A 19192-nucleotide genomic window follows, 5' to 3' on the forward strand; every position below is an offset into this window, starting at 1 on the left:
AAACCTCATGATGCAGTAGGGGATGAGGGACTACAGCCAGCTTTTCCAAGATCTTGTATGTAGCACACAGATGAGTATTCAGTAAATAATGTGCTGGGCCATTTGAGTTACAACTCCTGATTTTTCTATTTGAGGAGAAAGTTAGATCGTACTCATTCTTCAAATATATTTTAGGAGTTTCTTTAAACAGAATACTGATACTTACTGTTATTAAAATACTGTCAATCTGCTTGTTAAAAAAATTAACTTAATGTTTTCCTTCTATCAGCAACTACACATAAAGAAATGCTTGCATGATAAATTTTGTCCAACAGTCTTTACTGCACATGAAAGTACAATAATCATCATGGTTATTAGAAAAATTGCTACAAAGCCTAAATATAATATTAGTGAAAATCAAATCAAACATAGCTGATTTACTATAATCTTGAGTATTTGGTAAAATGAGTAATTTCTTGAACTAAACTAAGTGAATTATAAACAGATTACCATCTATCGAACACTACAGCCAAGCGAGCCCTTGTGCAAATCACCTAAAAGAACCAATTTAAAAGACCTCAAAATGACTTTGAAATCTATAAATTAAAGTTGTGTAAAATGGATATATATGTGTGTGTGTGTGTACACACACACATGCCAAATTTTCATTACAGAAGAGTCTGCTTTTGGATTAAAAAAGGAAAACCCCTTTACATGCAAATCTTTGCCTCTCACTTTATATTAAAAACCTTATAAATGCTGAACACCCTCTCCCAATGAAAACAATGAGAGTTGTGAGCGTTCAGCATCGTTCATGATCAGGGCCTACATGAGAGCCTTGTCTTTATGTGCCATGTACTTCCTGTGGCACCATATAAATAAGTAACAAATTAGAACAGAAGGGGAGTGATGGCAAAGAAAGAAGGGAAAAAATAACATGCCTAGTAAAGGAAGATGCTTCGGTTTCTCCATAGCCAGTAGCGTCTAGGCAATGTCTAACGTCATCTGAAAAAAAATATGTCCCACTGTCTGATCATAAATTACACTGCAATAAGATTATACTAGTATTTCACCACAGTCACAATTTGGCACTTACATTCCCACAAATAAATGACACTTTCACTGAATTCTCAAAAGATATGAAATATGTAGCTCCACAGTTACACAAAATGTTGATGAACGTGATCCCAGATAATTGCAATTTATTGACTGTACAGATAATACTTAATGTCATAAACTAGAGAAAAGTGCAATTATCCCAATGGGGAAAAGTCCAAATTATAAAGGTGGAGTGGTCCATCATTTCAATTACCAGTTTACCCAGTTTCTGATTATAGTTTCCAGGAAAATTTTCAAGACAGTGAATAGTTTAATTTATTCCTTCCTGAGAGACAGCAAAAGAAAAAAAAAATGCAAGCACAGTTATAACAATACAAGCCCTTCAGGACACAGAAGCTATATGCTTACACAACTTGGAAGCTATTATCAAGACTGTTTTGGCTCAAAACAAACAAACAAACAAAACCCCAGATGTTTATTAGTGAACAAGGTCAATTTCAAAGATGGCAGACCACAGCCAGGTCCAGAGGCAAGCCACAGCTAACCTTACTGTCAGAGAATGAGCAGGGAAGTAAGAATGGAGATGCCCTTCTGTTCCAAAGTCAGAAATGGGAAAGAACGGCAAGAGCAGCTATGAGGGTCAGCATTCTACACTAGTGGTTCTCAACCAGGGGTACGTGTACCCCTGGAGATACCCAGAGGTCTTTCAGGAGGTATAACAACTCATCTAGATATTTGCCTAATTTTACAACAGACTACATAAAAAACACTAGTGAAGTCAGTCCAAACTACAATTTCATATGGACAATGACTCGTTTATATTGCTCTATACATTATACACTGAAATGTAAGTACAATATTTATACAGTATCCAAATGATCTATTTTATAATTATATGGTAAAAGTGAGAAAGTAAGCAATTTTTCAGTAATGGTGTGCTGTGATACTTTTGTATTTTTATGTCTGATTTTGTAAGAGAGTCGTTTTTAAGTGAGGTAAAATTTGGTGGTACACAAGACAAATCAGACTCCTGAAAGGGGTACAGTACTCAGGAAAGGTTAAGAACCACTGTTCTACATAATCTATACTATTCCAAAGGCAAAATATTGTTACACAAAAGTATGTCTGTGAGCCTCTGGGAGAAGCCCATCCCTACCATGTCCCTCTTGAATTCAGGTAACCAAAATTAAATGCAACAAACAAGGTGTAGATGTACGACCAATTTGCAGACTTCGATTTTCAGATTTTGTTTATTCTTTTCTGTTTTAATACAGCCAAGTATCTAAATTAACTCTTTTGAGCAGTGTGATACAGAGATCAGATATTTTAATTAAGCTAAAGAAGACTCCTTTTAGATCTCTCATATCTAGTGATGAACCCATTAATATATATGAAATGTTTAAATTGTTTTTCCTACTGTACATTACCTTTTACTTTTCTACATTAAATTTCATCTGATAATTTTGCTGACAATTTAATTTAATTAGATTCTTCCTGTCTTCTTCACAAACCTTGGTAGTTTTAATTCAGTAAATAAATTGAGGGCAGATTTCCTCAACTCGCTACGCACCTCCTTCTCTAGATAATAAAGTGTTAAAAATAAATTTTCAAAAGGAGTCTAGTTCTGATCCCATGGTCATCCTTACCATTAACTTCAATATATCATTCTGAATAGTATCAAATAACATTATTCTTACATGTAAGAATTTGGGTTTGTGGCATGCAAGAATAATGCTAAAAAGTTAATACAAAACTGATAACCTTTAGAGTTGTAACACATCAAGTATAATCAATGTCATTAAAATCTAATCTTGAGGACCCTAGAAACAGCATCTTCAGACACACAGCATATCAGTTGAAATTTAACCTCATCCAAGTAGATTTACCGAAAGTGATGGAAACAATTATTATTCTTCCTTTAACTATTTCTGTAAAATGTAACAGAGTATGAAGTTAAAATTAATGGGGCATCATATTTTTCTTCCAAAGATTCAAAACACCATTAAAATAATAGCAAGAGAAATATCTCAGTCACAAGCAGGATAACTCATTAAATGTTTCCACTGCAAAACTGTTCCTGAATCAAAGGAGTGTTTTTCACTGTAAAGCTAAAAAAATTAAGTAAAATCTTAATTCAGAAAGGCTTGTACTATTGCCTGGAACACCTCAGAAGTAGTGAAATTCTCACAAAAGGAAGCTCTTTGTCCATCATCATCTGAAATGGCAGCAGTAGTTAGAAGCTCCTCTCTGTCTTTACAGGATCCCATGTGTATTAGTTGGAATTTTTCCATTCAGGATAAAACTACCAGTATAAAATCCAACCAGCACCTCCCACTTCCAGTGCAAACCCTACATCTAAGAAAATTACAAACAGAATTTTGTAATATAAAGGCTAAGAATGACAAAGTAAATAAATAATAATAATTAATAACCCCCATATCAAATGCTCTGAGACTTAGCACAGCTGCTATCCTCACAATTACTGTTAATGACAAATGAAGTCAAAAACAGGAATTACCAACTTTAGACAGCATGAAAATGGCTGCAGAGTTTAGACCAGTGGTTCCCAAACTTGTTCCGCCACTTGTGCAGGGAAAGCCCCTGGCAGGCCAGGGTGGTTTGTGTACCTGCCGCGTCCGCAGGTTCAGCCGATCGCGGCTCCCAGTGGCTGGGGTTCGCTGCTCCAGGCCAATGGGAGCTGCTGGAAGCGGTGGCCAGTACGTCCCTCAGCCCGTGCCGCTTCCAACAGCTCCCATTGGCCTGGGCCAGCGAACCGCGGCCACTGGGAGCCGCGATCGGCCGAACCTGCGGACGCAGCAGGTAAACAAACCGGCCTGCCAGGGGCTTTCCCTGCACAAGCGGTGGAACAAGTTTGGGAACCACTGGTTTAGACCTTTCTGCTTTAACAACAAAAATTATTCAAATCCTATCAGCAATGACAGGAGCACTTTTTTTCAATTATGATGTATCAATGTATTCAACCACTACACTATCCTTGCAATTGCTATATAATGAGAGCAAAAATGAGGCAGTGAGAGATTCCAAATTCAGATAGGGTAAAAGATCTCATTTCTTCATTATCTAGTGAAGGCTGTCTTGGAGTCTGATATAATTAGTCATTGCAATCTTCCTCCACACTGACACCTAAGCGTGGAACATTTCACCATAAATTTCATACCTAGTTTGGTTTTATTAAATTCATTTTCAGACATTATTCAGAATTCCTCAATACTGGGGTCTATGTGTGAGTATATAGCACAGATGCAGTTCCACTCTCTGGCTGACCCTCAAAACACATCTGATGGGGTCTCCTAACAAATATTTTTAAAAATCTAATTCAGACCCTGTATTCAAGTACAGGTTTTGACAGCACCACTTTTACACCTAACACTGTCTCTTATTTTCCATGCTGAAGCCAGAACAGGTATTCACAACAGCCATATCTAGCAAAACTCAGTGTATATGTCAGCTAGTGAGAAGGAATCATGCTCAGCTATTACTACCTTAACTAAGACAATGCATGCTAACCATGAGAAAGAGAGACAAGGTGGATGAGGTAATATCTTTTATCCCTATCTCACCCACCTTGTGTCTCTAATATCCTGGGACCATCACAGTTACAACAACATTATAAACAACCATGAGATACATGTTCTTAAAGATCCTACTGTATGTCTTGAAACCACTTGCACTGCATGAAACTCCAACAATCTCTCAATTTTGTTAAGAATATGTATCAACATGTTTCTTAGAGACATGTTCAAGCCTATATATGTGAACTAGGATGGATTTAGATTTTCAACTTTAACCATCATTGCTTGTCCCAGAGTTCTTAGCAGTAACAGAATTGTCCAGTTCTTCTCCAGAAGGTCAGTTATCACAAGACACTGGAAGAAATCACTGAAGGATCCCTTTTGGGGGAGGAAGAGAACTAACCAGTATTTCTTAGGTCCCAGTCCTGCAAACACATATGCATGCATGTAACTTTACTCACATGAGTAGTCCAAATCAATGGGAATACTGATGAACATAAATTTAAGCATATATGAATGTTTGCAGGATTGGGGGCACTAGATTGTAGCTGGAGTTTGTCTGACATAGTGTATCAGTCTATTTTTAACTAAAACCTATCCGCATTAAAAATCAAATCACACACCCACCCCTACTGGGCGAGCTGCTATTCTACTCAGGGCAAATCAGATTTTAATATTCCACCTAATCTAGAGTAAACAGTAAGTAAGTATTTTTAATAGCAAATTTCAGGATAAAATAATTATGTAAGTAGCTGTGGTCCCCTCATGATATTTGACACATTGGCCCTGATCCTGTACCTGGCTCCATGAGGATGGAGTCCCACTGACTTTAGTGAGGCTGTGCATGGGTCAGAGGTCTATCTGTGCAGTCAGTTGCAGAATCAGAACCAAAAATGAACACTGCTACTAGAACTGAAATATTAGTGAGATGATAGTAGGTATATGCAAAAATCACATATAAATGGCCTATAAACGCCTCTTTTTAGACAATAATCACCCTGAAATATGTCCTTTACATAACAGGTTTACAGTTTTTGGATGGAGGTGATTTGTTCACCATGAATTATACAGCAAATTGGACAAATTCCATGTTATTAAAGGAAAACAGTCTAAGTGAAATCTACTCAACTTCATAAAATGAGTTAAGGTAGTTTCATGTACTGTACACCTGTCCTCAGTCCTCCTACAATTTTGTGGATTTACCATTTACACTTTCCTATTTTTTAAAGTGTTCCTCTCCCCTGTTGCTGTGTGAATGACTTTCACAAACAACCTGAGTATACAGATGGAAACAGTAAAACTGATTACACACGAAATCCTGTCAAATCCACAAATCTAGCAAACTGGATAACAAGACAAAAAATGTTCTCTAATATCTTTCAGTTAAGAGTAATCCATTGTTATTTGTAATAATGGTTAGTAAAAACAGTTTCAGTGTGATTCTTAATATGACACTGTTCCTTAAAGAATAATATAAAATAATTTGTCATCCTTTAGGCCAGTGGTTCTCAAACTTATTTGATCGGGCCCCCCTTCTTTGTGTCAGTAGTTGTTTATGCCCTGCCCTCCCACCCCAAAGTCCATATACCACCATCCAGCTCTGAAGGCAGTGCCATGCCAGCAGCAGCAAAGAAGTAAGAGTGGCAATGTGAAAAGTGATATTTGTCAATAACACTTTTGACACTTAGCGCCCCACTGCCACCCTTATTTCTGCACTGCTGCTGCACCCTAGGGCTGACAGCCAGAGCTCCGCTGCCTCCAGGTGAGGGATTGCGGCGGTGGAGAGGAGCGAGGAGAGGAGAGCCTGAGCCTGGGCTGCCTCCCAATGAGTGAATGTGGGGACGGGGTAGGAGAGGTGAGGGATGGGTGGGGGGGAAGAGAGTTCAAGCCCAGGTGGCAGAGCTTCAGCTGTCCCCTTTATCTCTGCCTCCCGGGTGTGCACAGCCCTTCTGCATAAGTCCTAACCACAGGTGCTGACAGCCAGAGCTCTTAAAAAGAATACAACTCACGCCTTCCTTGACACATTCCTACACCTCCCATAGAAGGCCCGCCCAATAGTTTGAGCACTGCTCCTTTAGGCTAAATATTGCTTGCCTTACTTACTCCTGTTGAAGTAATTTTGCCCATAGAAAAAGAGAATAGAAAAGAATACCACCTCTGGGTTTGTAATTGGAAGAGAGATGAAATAGTTTGGCTGATATTGCTTTTTCTTCTTTGTTTGATCGTCTTCTTCAGTCTTCCTTCTAGTAGTTCTTTTTCTCCTCTTTTTAAAATATATTTCAAATGTACTAGTAACTAGGGGAAGAGAGGGAGAAGGCAAAACATTTATTTTGTACATACAAATTAATAAAAAAATATACATAGTAAGAAATATTACACCAACGTGAGTTGGTCTTGAGCCAGCAACATAAAGGTAAAAGGCACTACATCCCATTCTTACTAAGTTTTCAAAAATAATATACCTATATAGGGATTAGAGAAGTTTTAAGTAGAAGAGTCTTATTTTAGACAATGGCATGGTAAGTTTCTAACATGCTTAAATGTTTGCAGAATTGAGTCTAATAACAGTGACTGTATGGCCCTGACTCTGCAAGCTAGTTCACATGGTTTTGTTTGGGTGGCGAGGTCTACCTGCATGGGCCAACTAGCAGATAATAACCTAAATGTTTGATCTACATATGTTTAAACCAGTTTTTTTTAATATACTTACTGCCAAATTCATCTCCAGTATCTGTACTGGCAAATGGTATTTCTGCCATCAAATAATCCATAGAGTCAGGAGGAGTTTGTGACCCTTTTCTTATTTTTGTTCTTTTCTTTTTCTTTTTCTTTTTTTTTGAAATGATATTTTTTTGCTGCACATTTTCCAGCCCATCTGGAATATATTTAAAATAACACATTTAGTCTTAGATTTCTAATTTGAGACAATATATACAATATATTATTACTCTATTAGTAAAACCAATTGCTCTCTCCCATTTGTTGCCATTTTTTTCCTGCTCCAACATATTAGTAGATGTGCTTAATTAAAGTTGGACCTCAATCCTGACCTTATGCTACATTGGAGTAAAGGAGTGTATTGGTCCATTTAGCCACATATGCTGTTTCCATATCATCTTGTCCAGTCCTAAGGAAAGGCAGGCGGATGCAGAAGGGGTCACTATAGGCTTATGTAGACTGGGAAAATAAGTGATGCTCAAAAATATGTTATTTAACATCTATGTCAAAATTAACATTACTTAGTACCTAGTGTAGACAAAATTAATGATGTTTAGAAACATGTGAATTGGTCATGGTTAACAGGTTAAGTATCTCTCCTTTGATCCTGGTCCCTCTTTGCAAGGCTGCAGTTACGTCCGTGGAGCCATCATTAGGTGGAATTCTGAGGTGACAATGTCCTCCTCTGATGGAGTGTCCAACTCACACAAGGCCTGAAGGGGTAAATTAGGCCAATTAAACTATAGGCTGCACCTGGAGGAAAGCCAGGGCATGCTAAGACCTAATTGCTGAACAAGTCCAGCTGGGGGAGGAGCTGGGCCATCCCAACAGAAAGGGGCTGTCAGGAAATAGTCTGTAGTTACTCATAGGAGAGGGGAGGCATGTTTGGGGGTTACAGAGCCAAGTTGCTCCATGGGAGGAGTGTGGGGGAAGCCAGAACGTAGAGTTGAGAAGTAGAAAGGAGTCCAGAGCAAGAGTAGCATAGTGAGGAAGGAAGCAGGCCATTGTTGCTACAGATGCTGGATTGGAACCTGGAGTAGAGGGTGGGCCTGTGTTTCCCTACCAGCCACAGGAGGAGTGGCACAGTCTGAGTAGAGAAGGGAAGACTGCCATGTTTGTATGGAGGGACTCTGATACCTTGGAGGGCTGAGTCATGAAGACTCCAGCTATAAAAAAAAGTGTGGGTTTAGTGCTCATATACCTCTGCTGTATGCTGCCCTGCTCATCTATAGGGCAGCAACAAGGAAGGTTGCCCTACTGGCATAGCTCAGCTCTGGGGTGATTTCTAGAGATAAGAGGGCTAAGTCAGTCTCCAGGGCCCATGCTGAGTCTGCCAGTTAGTGCAAAGCATGGTATTGATGACATTATGATGCAGGAGCTGGAATTGACACTCACTAAACCCAACTCATATAGAGGCCACCAAACATCCATTGTTAGACAATAACAATCTTTAATACCTGCTGAGTTGGTTGGATTCATACTTGTGACCTACAGAGACAAAAAGACTCTGAAGATCATTAACAATGTCATGAGGCATCTAATCCCCTGATAAGGGTTAATGTTACATCTTCAGCCAGGAGCGCCGCCAGCTTTTCTGCCGCCCTTGGCGGGAAGGTCCTGCCCCAAAATGCCTCCCCCCACAGAGGCGGCGGAAGGTCCCACCGCTGAAATATCGCCGTGGTCGCCGCCCCCCAAATTGTAGCGCCCTAGGTGACCACCTACGTCGCCTAATGAGTTGCGCCGGCCCTGTCTTCAGCAAGAGTTTTTTTTTTAAATGTCCTGATTTTTAGCCAATCTCAAGATTTGAGGGGTTAGACTCGTTATTTTCTAATACAAATGGTTAGCAATATTGCAGGCAGGATCTTCCACTCTCTGCACCCACACCCAACATCTCTCACATATTGCTCTGTTTTCTTCAAAAAATGCCATAATATGTGCCCCTACCCTGTTCTTAAAGGGAAAACACCCATTAACGAAAGTACAAAGACTAAAAATACAATAAAACAAATATCCAACTTCACCTCAATGTGACTTGCAATATGAAATATGAATTTCTTCTAGGATCTGCACACTAAGGGCACGTCTATACTTACCTCCGGGTCCGGCGGTAAGCAATCGATCTTCTGGGATCGATCCCAGAAGTGCTCGCCGTCGACGCCGGTACTCCTGCTCCGCGAGAGGAGTACGCGGAGTCGACGGGGGAGCCTGCCTGCCGCGTCTGGACCCGCGGTAAGTTCGAACTAAGGTACTTCGACTTCAGCTACGTTATTCACGTAGCTGAAGTTGCGTATCTTAGTTCGAAGTGGGGGGTTAGTGTGGACTAGGCCTAACTTGCTTATATTTTTTCCTACATGGGTCATAAACCAGAACTGAACTCATAGCCTTCAGACAGACACCACAGACGTCTACCACTTTCACTATAGGAATAACTACATGAGATGTGCTGTTATCCTCTGTGGGGAGCATCCCAGAGAGAGAGAAAACACGTTTTTAATAACCAGGTTACATAACTGTGAACTAGCAATTGTAGGTTGGGCATGAGGATTCTATTCCTGGCTCTCTGAGTAGCGTACGGTCTATTGGTTAAAGACAGCATAGTGACTCCCCTGTTTGAGTAACCTGCAGTGACTAAACCTGGGATCACTGATTCTAAAAAAATGAGCTTCTATCATTTGGGCTAAAGATCAATGTACATAAGCAGGGAGGCAGTAACAGGCTCATAAACTTCTCTGGTCTAGTTGCTAAAGAGGGATAAAGATCCACACTGCATTAGCATGGGCAGACAAACACTTAATTTGGCTCATTACATCTGAAAGGCAGCATAGCGAGATGTGTGAAACATGGGACTGTTGAATTAGCATTGCCTACGGTGCCTTATCCAACCTCTTCTATCTGTAAAATGGGTAAATGATTGCCTCGCCTAAGGTAGAGGTCAGAGGCCTGGGTTAATAAAAATTGGGAAGTGTACAGAAGTATTAAGAATAATCAGTAGAAGTGCTAGAATTAGAACCCATGGTGTCTTGTATTGCACCTTCCTCCATTAAATATTCTGTGGGTAAAGGGTCTCTTTCTAAAATGTCTGACATTTTACTATTTGTGCAGAAACATGTGACAGACTTTGAAAATGCATAAGTGTCACTTGAAATACATGAGCTATGGCAAGTCTCTTTGAAGTTAACAGGTCATTGAAATATAATTAATAAGCAACAGGACAATTTAAAATTTCCTAAAAATTGTCAATCACTATAGTGTTTGCATCTACTAAGAGTTTTGAAAGCTGTAGATAGGGAGCCAGCATAAATCACAATTCACTTGTCTCCACTCAATATACTTTGTTTTTCATTTAAGAGAGCTAAGTTCAGTTTCTAAACTTCTTTGTGAAATACAGGTGGCAGGATATCAAGCCAACATGATAATGAAAGGGTCAGCCTAACCAATGATTCGTACAAAATGTTTTTTTCTAAACTTACTAATTATGCAACATAAATTTATCCACAAGTCATCTTTTCCTATGTTTGCTTCAGACTCTCTCATTTTATTCTGATACTACGCATATCCAATTATATCTTCTACAAAATGTAAAGCTGAAACCTCCTTTTGCATCTCTCAACAACAACTGTGCACAAAAGCAAGCATCCAGCAGTATTCTCCTGGGAAAACTCCACATTACAATGGTGTTAGTGTACTGGAAAATAAACTTATGTCAGAATTGCAGTTTATCACAGGACACCTCATTACCACAGACAAGCACATTTTCAAAGCTCCACTGGTAACTAATGCAGATATTCCAAATCTAACCCCAGAGGAAAACTTGGCAGTAAACATCCACATTATGTTCTTGTGGCATGCAAAGCAACCACTGATTTGACAAATGCAGTGTAACAAACCTGATCTGGGTTATTAGGACCCTGTAGACTGTTTCTTGGATACCTCATCCCTAATGCTCGGGGAGATAAGACACCTGATTAAATACTAATTGGCTTCAGCATAAAGGGGGGGAGGGGAAAATCACAAGGTAAATTGTGATCTGAGTACTGAGGCTGCCCAGGAGCTGTTCCAGTTACTGAACTGGATATTAAGGGCATAGCTACACTTGCAAATGTAGAGCGCTTAAACCAGCCTTCGTAGAGCGCAGTAGGGAAAGCACTGCAGTCTGTCCACACTGACAGCTGCAAACACACTTGTGTGTCCACATTTGCGGCATTGGGAGCGGTGCATTGTGGGAAGCTATCCCACAGAGCATCTCTTCCCATTCTGGTGCTGTGGCTTGTGGTAAGGGGGCGTGGGGACAGGGCATTCTGGGTCCTGTCCCAATGCCCCGTGATGCATCGCTTCGCATCCCAGCAATCCCTCTGCTTCCATCTTTCAAGATGGCACCATCTTTCAACGTTTTTTTGTACTGTGCGCTCTCTTCCCTTTCGGTCTGTGGGAATGGAGCCCGAACTGCTGAGGAATATGCTGATGAGTCTCACCATCACATCATGTTTGGCAGTCGAGTTATTCCTGAAAATCCAAAGTGACAGCGAGGACTTCGACGATGATATTGACTCGAGTAACGCATACGACACGAGATTGCTTGTGACATTCACGGACATGTGGAACGGCGCTTTTGGGCTCGGGAAAGAAGCACTGAGTGGTGGGAGCACATCCTTATGCAAGTCTGGGATGATGAGCAGTGGCTGCAGAACTTTCGCATGAGAAAAACACTTTCATGAGACTGTGTGAAGAGCTCGCCCCCACCCTGGGGACACGAGATTGAGAGCTGCCCTCAGGGCCGGCTCTAGCTTTTTTGCTGCCGCAAGCAGCAAAATAAAGCGCCGCTCCCCAGCCCCCCCGCCGAGCCGCCCCCCCCCAGCCGAGTGCCACGCCGCCCCCCCGCCGAGCGCCGCCGGAAACCCCCCCCCGAGTGCCGAGCCCCGCGAGGCCCCCCCCACCAAGCGCCGCGCAGCCGGAGCCCGCCCCCTGCCAAGCGCCGCCGGAACCCCCCTCCAGCGCCGCGCCCACGCCGCACCCCCTCCAAGCGCCACGCGCCGGACCCCCCCCGAGCGCCAAGCCCCGCGCTGCCCCCCCCCCACCGAGCGCCGCGCCGCCGGAACCCACCCCCCCAGCGCCGCGCCGCCGGAGCGCCCCCCCCCCCCGCGGAATGCCACGCCGCGCTCCCCCCGCCACCCCTTACCAGGCGCCGCCCCAAGCATGTGCTTGGGTGCCTGGTGCCTGGAGCCGGCCCTGGCTGCCCTGATGGTGGAGAAGCGGGTGGCTATTGCAATCTGGAAGCTAGCAACTCCAGACAGCTACCGATCGGTCGCTAACCAGTTTGAAGTGGGAAAGTCAACTGTTGGAACCGTGTTGATGCAAGTTTGCAGGGCCATTAATTGCATCCTTGTCAGAAGAACCGTGACTCTGGGTAACGTGCATGACATTGTGGCTGGCTTTGCACAAATGGGTTTCTCTAACTGTGGAGAAGCGATAAATGGGACGCATATTCCAATTCTGACACCAGCCCACCTAGCCTCCGAGTACGTTAATCGGAATGGGTATTTCTCTATGGTTCTCCAAGTGCTTGCGGATTACTGTGGGCGTTTCATTGACATTAATGCAGGCTGGCCCGGAAAGGTGCATGACACACGCATCTTTCGGAACACTGGCCCGTTCAGGAAGCTGCAAGCCAGGACTTTTTCCCCAGATCAGAAGATCACCGTAGAGGAAGTCAAAAGGCCCATTGTAATCCTTGGAGACCTTGGAGACCCCGCTTACGCTTTAATGCCGTGGTTCATGAAACCCTACACAGGGAGCCTTGACAGCAGCAAGGAACAGTTCAACAACAGGCAGAGCCAGTGCAGAATGACTGTGGAGTGTGCTTTTGGCCGTTTAAAGGGCCGCTGGCGTGCTCTGTATGGGAAGCTGGACCTGGCCGATAACAGCATCCCCGCGATTATATCCGCGTGCTGTGCCCTCCATAACATTTGTGAAGGGAAGGGTGAAAGATTCACTCAGGCATGGAACTCGGAGGTTCAACACCTGGAGGCTGAATTTGAACAGCCAGACAGCAGGGCTATTAGAGGGGCCCAGCGCGGGGCTGCAAGGATTAGGGATGCCTTGAGGGAACAATTTGAGACTGAAAGTCACCAGTAATGTCTGGTGCCCTGCACAGGAGTGAAGTGCAGTGGTTCCAATGTGAGCAGTAATCTGTATTTGCTACATATGATACACTGACTTGCAGTGCCTGTTGCTTTTCTGGGCTAAGGTATCTTTTACTTTATGCAATAATAAAGAATGTTTTCAAAGCAAAAAAATGCATTTATTGAAAAGAAACACAACTGTTTGGGAAACAGAAAGGGCAAAGGGCTGGGGTGGGGAACGGTACAATCACAGATTTGCGTATGTCCTGTTATCATACTCAGCCTTCCTGTTTGGAGTGCTGTGCAATGAGTGATGCAGTTCAGGATGGCTATACTGCATGGTGATGGGGGTTGAGTGCAGTGGCTAAGGGTCATAGTTTTCAGGGCTGGGTGGTGAAGCTACAGGTGTTGGAGGCAGCTAGTGGCGATAAGAACCTGGATGTTGGGGAAAGTGGGTTGGAGGTGACATGGGGGCACAAGGGAAAGAGTTTTTGGACAGGGGCTGCAGGGGGGCGGGGGCGGTAGTGCTCCACCTGCATGGCTACGAGCGCCTGGATTGAGTCCTCTTGGCGCTCCATGATGCTTATCAGCCGCTCCATGCTTTGGTGCCAGCGATCCGCATTCTGCTGGCGGACCTTCCTTTCTCTCTCCCACCATTCCTGATTTTCATTAAGGGAGTGCTGCATGACTTCATGAAGCATGTCCTCTTTGCTTCTACATGGCCTCTTCCTGATTCTTTGCAGTCTCTCAGCCAGTGAAAACACGGACGGCTGAGATCTCAAGGTTGCATCTGTAAAGGCAAAATGCAACACTTAACAGAGGCAGCATTGTTCACACCAGACAGAGCAATGATTCCCCTGTACTTAAGGAGGGCAAGCACAGTCTACACAATAGCATGCATCCGAAGAAGTGGGCTGTAGTCCACGAAAGTTTATGCTCTAATAAATTTGTTAGTCTCTAAGGTGCCACAAGTACTCCTGTTCTTTTTACAATAGCATAATTTGCCCATCCAAAGCGAGCGCTCATAACCCCCGGGAGCCCCAAAATGGTGAGTAAGCACTGAGTAAAGGGGGACTGATTCTTTCATGGCTGTACAGACCTCTGGGCTTCTGTGCCTTGGGGAGAGCCAACAGCTGCAGGGGACCCCTATACTGAACACTTTCCCCACATTTTCCACAGGAGTTCACCCTGGAAGTTATCTCGCTGCTGAGGGTGACCTGGGAAGCAAGGGAGGGTCTTCTACTACAACGTGGCTTCCGCCCTGGCCCATATGCAGTTTGCCTGTGTGCATCAATGGTCCCCCCACCTCTCACGGCACAGTGGCGCGGACATGTTAGCCTGACTGGGACAAGGACCACAGTGGCTCTCCCACAAAACCTGCGCAAGCTCATTGCCCAAGTTCTGGATGAGACCTTTGAAGAGATCACTGAGGCCGATTACCGTGATGTGAGAGAGCACATCAACACCTATTCTGCATCTAGGCATGACTGCAGCCCTAACCCTCCTCGCCCCAAGAGCACGCACCGAATAACTTCCTTCCCAAAATAAAAGCTGCTTACCAGGAACCTCCTCTGGTGTTTGTCCTTCCCCAACCACTGGCTGCCGCGACTGGCTACCTTCCTCCTGGCTTGAGAACAGCTCCTGGCTGCATGCATCTAGGGATGCTGGGGTCTCTTCCTCCTCCTCAGCACCCTCACTCCCGCTTTGCTCCTCCTCCTGCCTTGTTGAACTGGGCTCTGAAGTGTCCATGGTGATACTCGGAGTGGAGATGGGGTAGCCCCCAAGTATCGCATCCAGCTCTTTGTAAAAATGGCAGGTCGTGGGGGCAGCACGGGAGCAGCTGTTTGCCTCGCAGGCTTTGTGGCAGGCATTCCGCAGCTCCTTCACTTTAACCCTGCACTGCAGAGCGTCCCAGTCATGGCCCCTTTCTTCATGTCCCTTGATATCTGCCCCAAAGTATCATAATTCCTATGGCTGGAGCACAGCTGGGACTGGACAGCTTCCTCCCCCCAAACACCGATGAGGTCCAACACCTCGCCATTGCTCTATACCAGGGATCGCCTGGCGTGTGGAGGCATGGTCACCTGGAAAGATTCGCTGAGAGCACTCCATGCCTGGCTGAGCAAACAGGAAGGGGATTTTCAAAATTCCCAGAGAATTTAAAGGGTGGGTCTTACGGTTGGTCACCTGATGGCAGGGCAGTAGAGTTCAAACTGATGACCAGAGTGGCTAGAACAGGCATTGTGGGACACTTCTGGAGGCCGATCAGAGCATATTAACAGACCAGGGCGTCCATACTGGCGCTGTGGCGCTCCAGCGGGGGCGCATCAAACGTTATTCCACTTGCCGAGGCGGAGTACCAGGAGCGCTCTAGCCGCAGAGTCAGAGTACTCTACATGCCTTGCCAGTGTGGATGCGTCACGAGTTAGAGCGTACTGGGCTGCTTTAATGCACTCTAACTCGCAAGTGTAGCCATGCCCTAAATGACTAAAAAGAAAAAGGCCTGAAGAAGAGTCCTGGGTAAGCATAAAAGCTTGTCCCTCTCACCAACAGACAGTTGTCCAATAAAAGATTACCTCACCCACCTCCTCTCTCTCAAAAGAAATAAGGTATTTAGGTGGGTTGCCTGCTCACTTAATGGACACTAAGAAGCAGAGATACAAAAGTTTTTCTGTGAGCATTGTTTGAACAGTATTATATTTATTATTATTTAACTTAGACTGTGGTAGGGTTCAGAGGCCAATCAAGCTGGGGTCCAATTGCACTACGTGTAAACCTATTCAAAAGGATAATCCCTGCCTCAAGGAGATTACAATCTAAATCAGGGGTCGGCAACCTTTCAGAAGTGGTGTGCCGAGTCTTCATTTATTCACTCTGATTTAAAGTTTTGCGTGCCAGTAATACATGTTAATGTTTTTAGAAGGTCTCTTTCTGTAAGTCTATAATATAGAACTAAACTATTGTTATATGTAAAGTAAATAAGGTTTTTTAAATGTTTAAGAAGCTTCATTTAAAATTAAATTAAAATGCAGAGCCCCCCGGACCGGTGGCCAGGACCTGGGCAGTGTGACTGCCACTGAAAACCAGCTCACGTGCCACCTTTGGCATGTGTGCCATAGGTTGCCCACCTCTGATCTAAATGAACCAATGAAGGAAACAAACAAGAGGTCAAAGTGTGGGAGAGGGAGATGAGCTAACAAAAATAACAGGATATGGGCAATTCTTAGACAACTGAGACCAATAATTTGAAATAGTGTAAGCTAAAGGAATTTCTTTAAAGACCATATGTGAGGCTGGTGTATTTTTATCGGCTCTAGGAACTGGGTGGGTGTATGCATGTCACTTTTTTTCCTCCTTATCCTTCACAAACTAAGAACATGTTTGGACTAGACTCCATTGTGATAGATGTTTTAGTCTTACTTTATATTAAAGCATGTTGCATAAGGTTCCTGCACCAGATTTCTCATTTACAGATGTATAATCAAAAATTGTAACTAACTAGAAAAAGTGATGTGTGTTCTTGGTGGCTTTTTATAATGCTTTTATTTTTATTGCCTTGTTTTCCTCAGCTTTTCATTTGTAACCCCTATATGTGAGATGCTAGATGATCAGAGAATCGTACTCATGTATAAATAACAACAATGACGTTATGGATGAAAGCCACTGTCAAGGTATACAGGCTTTAAGTTTAGTCTGACTCTAAGAATGCTTCCACTCACTCAAATCCTTTAAAATGTGAATCCTATATAAAAGTCCACATTTCCAGTTAGGCATTCAGAAGATAACTTGATTTTGGTTTCTTAGATCCCAAGCCTACAATCAATGCCTCTGACAAGCCCCACTGATTTGTGGGGCTCCATGTAAACACAGGGATCTGTCCACATTGAGTCAGTTGGAGGACTGTGGCCAGTATGCATGTTGGCATTTGTACAGTATGTTACTTCCTCCCTTTTCTCAGTCTGCTAAGAAAGCAGTGTATTGAAAGACAAATGCCACTCTGAAAAATTCTGCCTGCTTACAATAACAGATAGGCAGGGCAGAGGAACAACTAGTCTTGACAATGTCCCTCTTTCAGTCACTGAGTGATGGATGTGCAATTGGCCTAAATTGGCTAGCACCAAGAGTGTGCCTAAATCCTATAGGACGAGTTCCAAGTAAACAACTCCCTCCTTTTTCATTCACTGAAATGAGTTGGTCATTACTCAGAGAAAATATATTCTAAGCACTAAATCTAATGAAAGAGGAAAAGCTGTCTACTTTGTTTTAAAAAATCTTAAATTTAACAATAGTTTAAACTGACATCTTGTTAGTCTGATATTTATGTACTAGAGAATGCAGTATGAATGAATGCCTTGACTATCAAAGGCTGTTAGAAGTTCAGGGTTTTTTTAAAAATTCACTTTAGTTACCTTAGAACTTTATAATTTTAATATGAAACTGAAATACTCCCTCATTTTTAGTCACTCAAATGGATGCTGTATTTCTTGACTCTCTTTCAGTTACCAGAGTGAAACTTCTACTGGGGAAGTATCAGTAAAATGGTAGTCCACTGACGGACCATTCGTAGTTAAGGAGATGGTGAAACTGATGGCTATTACTACTTTGAGAACTTTAGGGGTGTGTGTGTATATATATAACTATTTGTGTGTGATAGCATTCCTTGTAGGTGCAGGAACTAGAGGTTCGGGGGGGTGTTGCAGCTGGGTCCTGGTCCCATGCCTGGGGGTCCCGGCTGCTGGCCCCATGCCTCTGCTTCTGGCCCCGCACACAGCCTGGCCCAGCACCTCCACTTCTGGCCTCCCACGTAGCCACCAGTCTCGTGCCTGAAGGGCCTGGCCACTGGCCCCGCGCCTCCGCTTCTGGCCCACCACGCCTCCGCTTCTGGCCCACCACGCAGCGGCTGGCCCCGCACCTCCACTTCTGGCCCTGCATGCAACTGCCAGCCCCTTGCCAGAGGGTCCCAGCTGCCGGCCCCGCACTCAACCCCAGCTATGGCCACAGCCTTGGCCCCTTACTCCTGTCCGAGTCTCCCGCCCCGCCCAAGACACAGCCCTGCTCCCAGCCCCGCTCAGGGGGGGCAGACAGGGGGTAAGCAGGGCCACCCAGGGAGGGGGGGCAAGTGGGGCAATTTTCCCCGGGCCCCACAGGGGCCCCGCAGCAGTCTGAGTCTTTGGCATTTCGGCGGCAGGGGGCCCTTCAGTCGCTCTGGGTCTTCGGCGGCATTTCGGCAGCAGGTCCTTCAGTGCTGCCGAAGACATGAACTGCGCTGCAGCTTCCCCGCTTTGCCCCTGGCCCCCTGAATCCTCTGGGCGGCCCAGGGTAAGAGGGCTGGCTTTCAGCACCCCCACTATTAAAAATGTTCCAGCACCACTGGCATTCCTTTAAGTAGGCTGCAATTCTCTTATTCTCATTTTACCTCTAAACTAAAGTCTGATTATGATAGGCCAAAGTTAAGGACGCAAATGGAACCACCTTCTTAAGCACAAATCACTTTTTTCATAACCTATTCATAACCAGCATATCTCATCCAAATTTTCTAGTATAAAAATGAGAGCATCTTTCAGTAGGGGAAAGAAGCATATCTGAATTTAAAATGGCCAAGAGTTAAGAGTTCTGATTCCTCCGATCATCTAAAATGCACTTTGTGGTTAACAAAAGGAATATAAGGAGAACAGGATAGCTCTTATCTATTTAAATATATCTGACTGCATTCCTCTTGCCCTCCCTTTCAAGGCGAGACCTGCCACAAAATACCCCATAGTCCAGTGGGTTGGGCACAGTCCT

At 44.0% G+C, this 19192-nt stretch overlaps 1 protein-coding gene across 5 annotated transcripts in view; it reads right to left on the reverse strand.

The window, feature by feature from the left end:
* Window positions 1-19192, reverse strand: part of AKAP7 (A-kinase anchoring protein 7) — a 165676-nt gene that overhangs the window by 142918 nt on the left and 3566 nt on the right. For all 5 annotated transcript variants that reach the window (XM_054022686.1, XM_054022689.1, XM_054022687.1 and 2 more), the window contains exons 2-3: window positions 7282-7446; window positions 6727-6866 (exon numbers count right to left, since the gene is read on the reverse strand). In XM_054022686.1, coding sequence (XP_053878661.1) covers window positions 6727-6866; window positions 7282-7446 — 305 coding nt within the window. The remainder of the gene's footprint in view (window positions 1-6726; window positions 6867-7281; window positions 7447-19192) is intronic.

Source organism: Malaclemys terrapin, chromosome 3 (assembly GCF_027887155.1).
Source record: "Malaclemys terrapin pileata isolate rMalTer1 chromosome 3, rMalTer1.hap1, whole genome shotgun sequence".
NCBI classification, from domain to species: domain Eukaryota; kingdom Metazoa; phylum Chordata; order Testudines; family Emydidae; genus Malaclemys; species Malaclemys terrapin.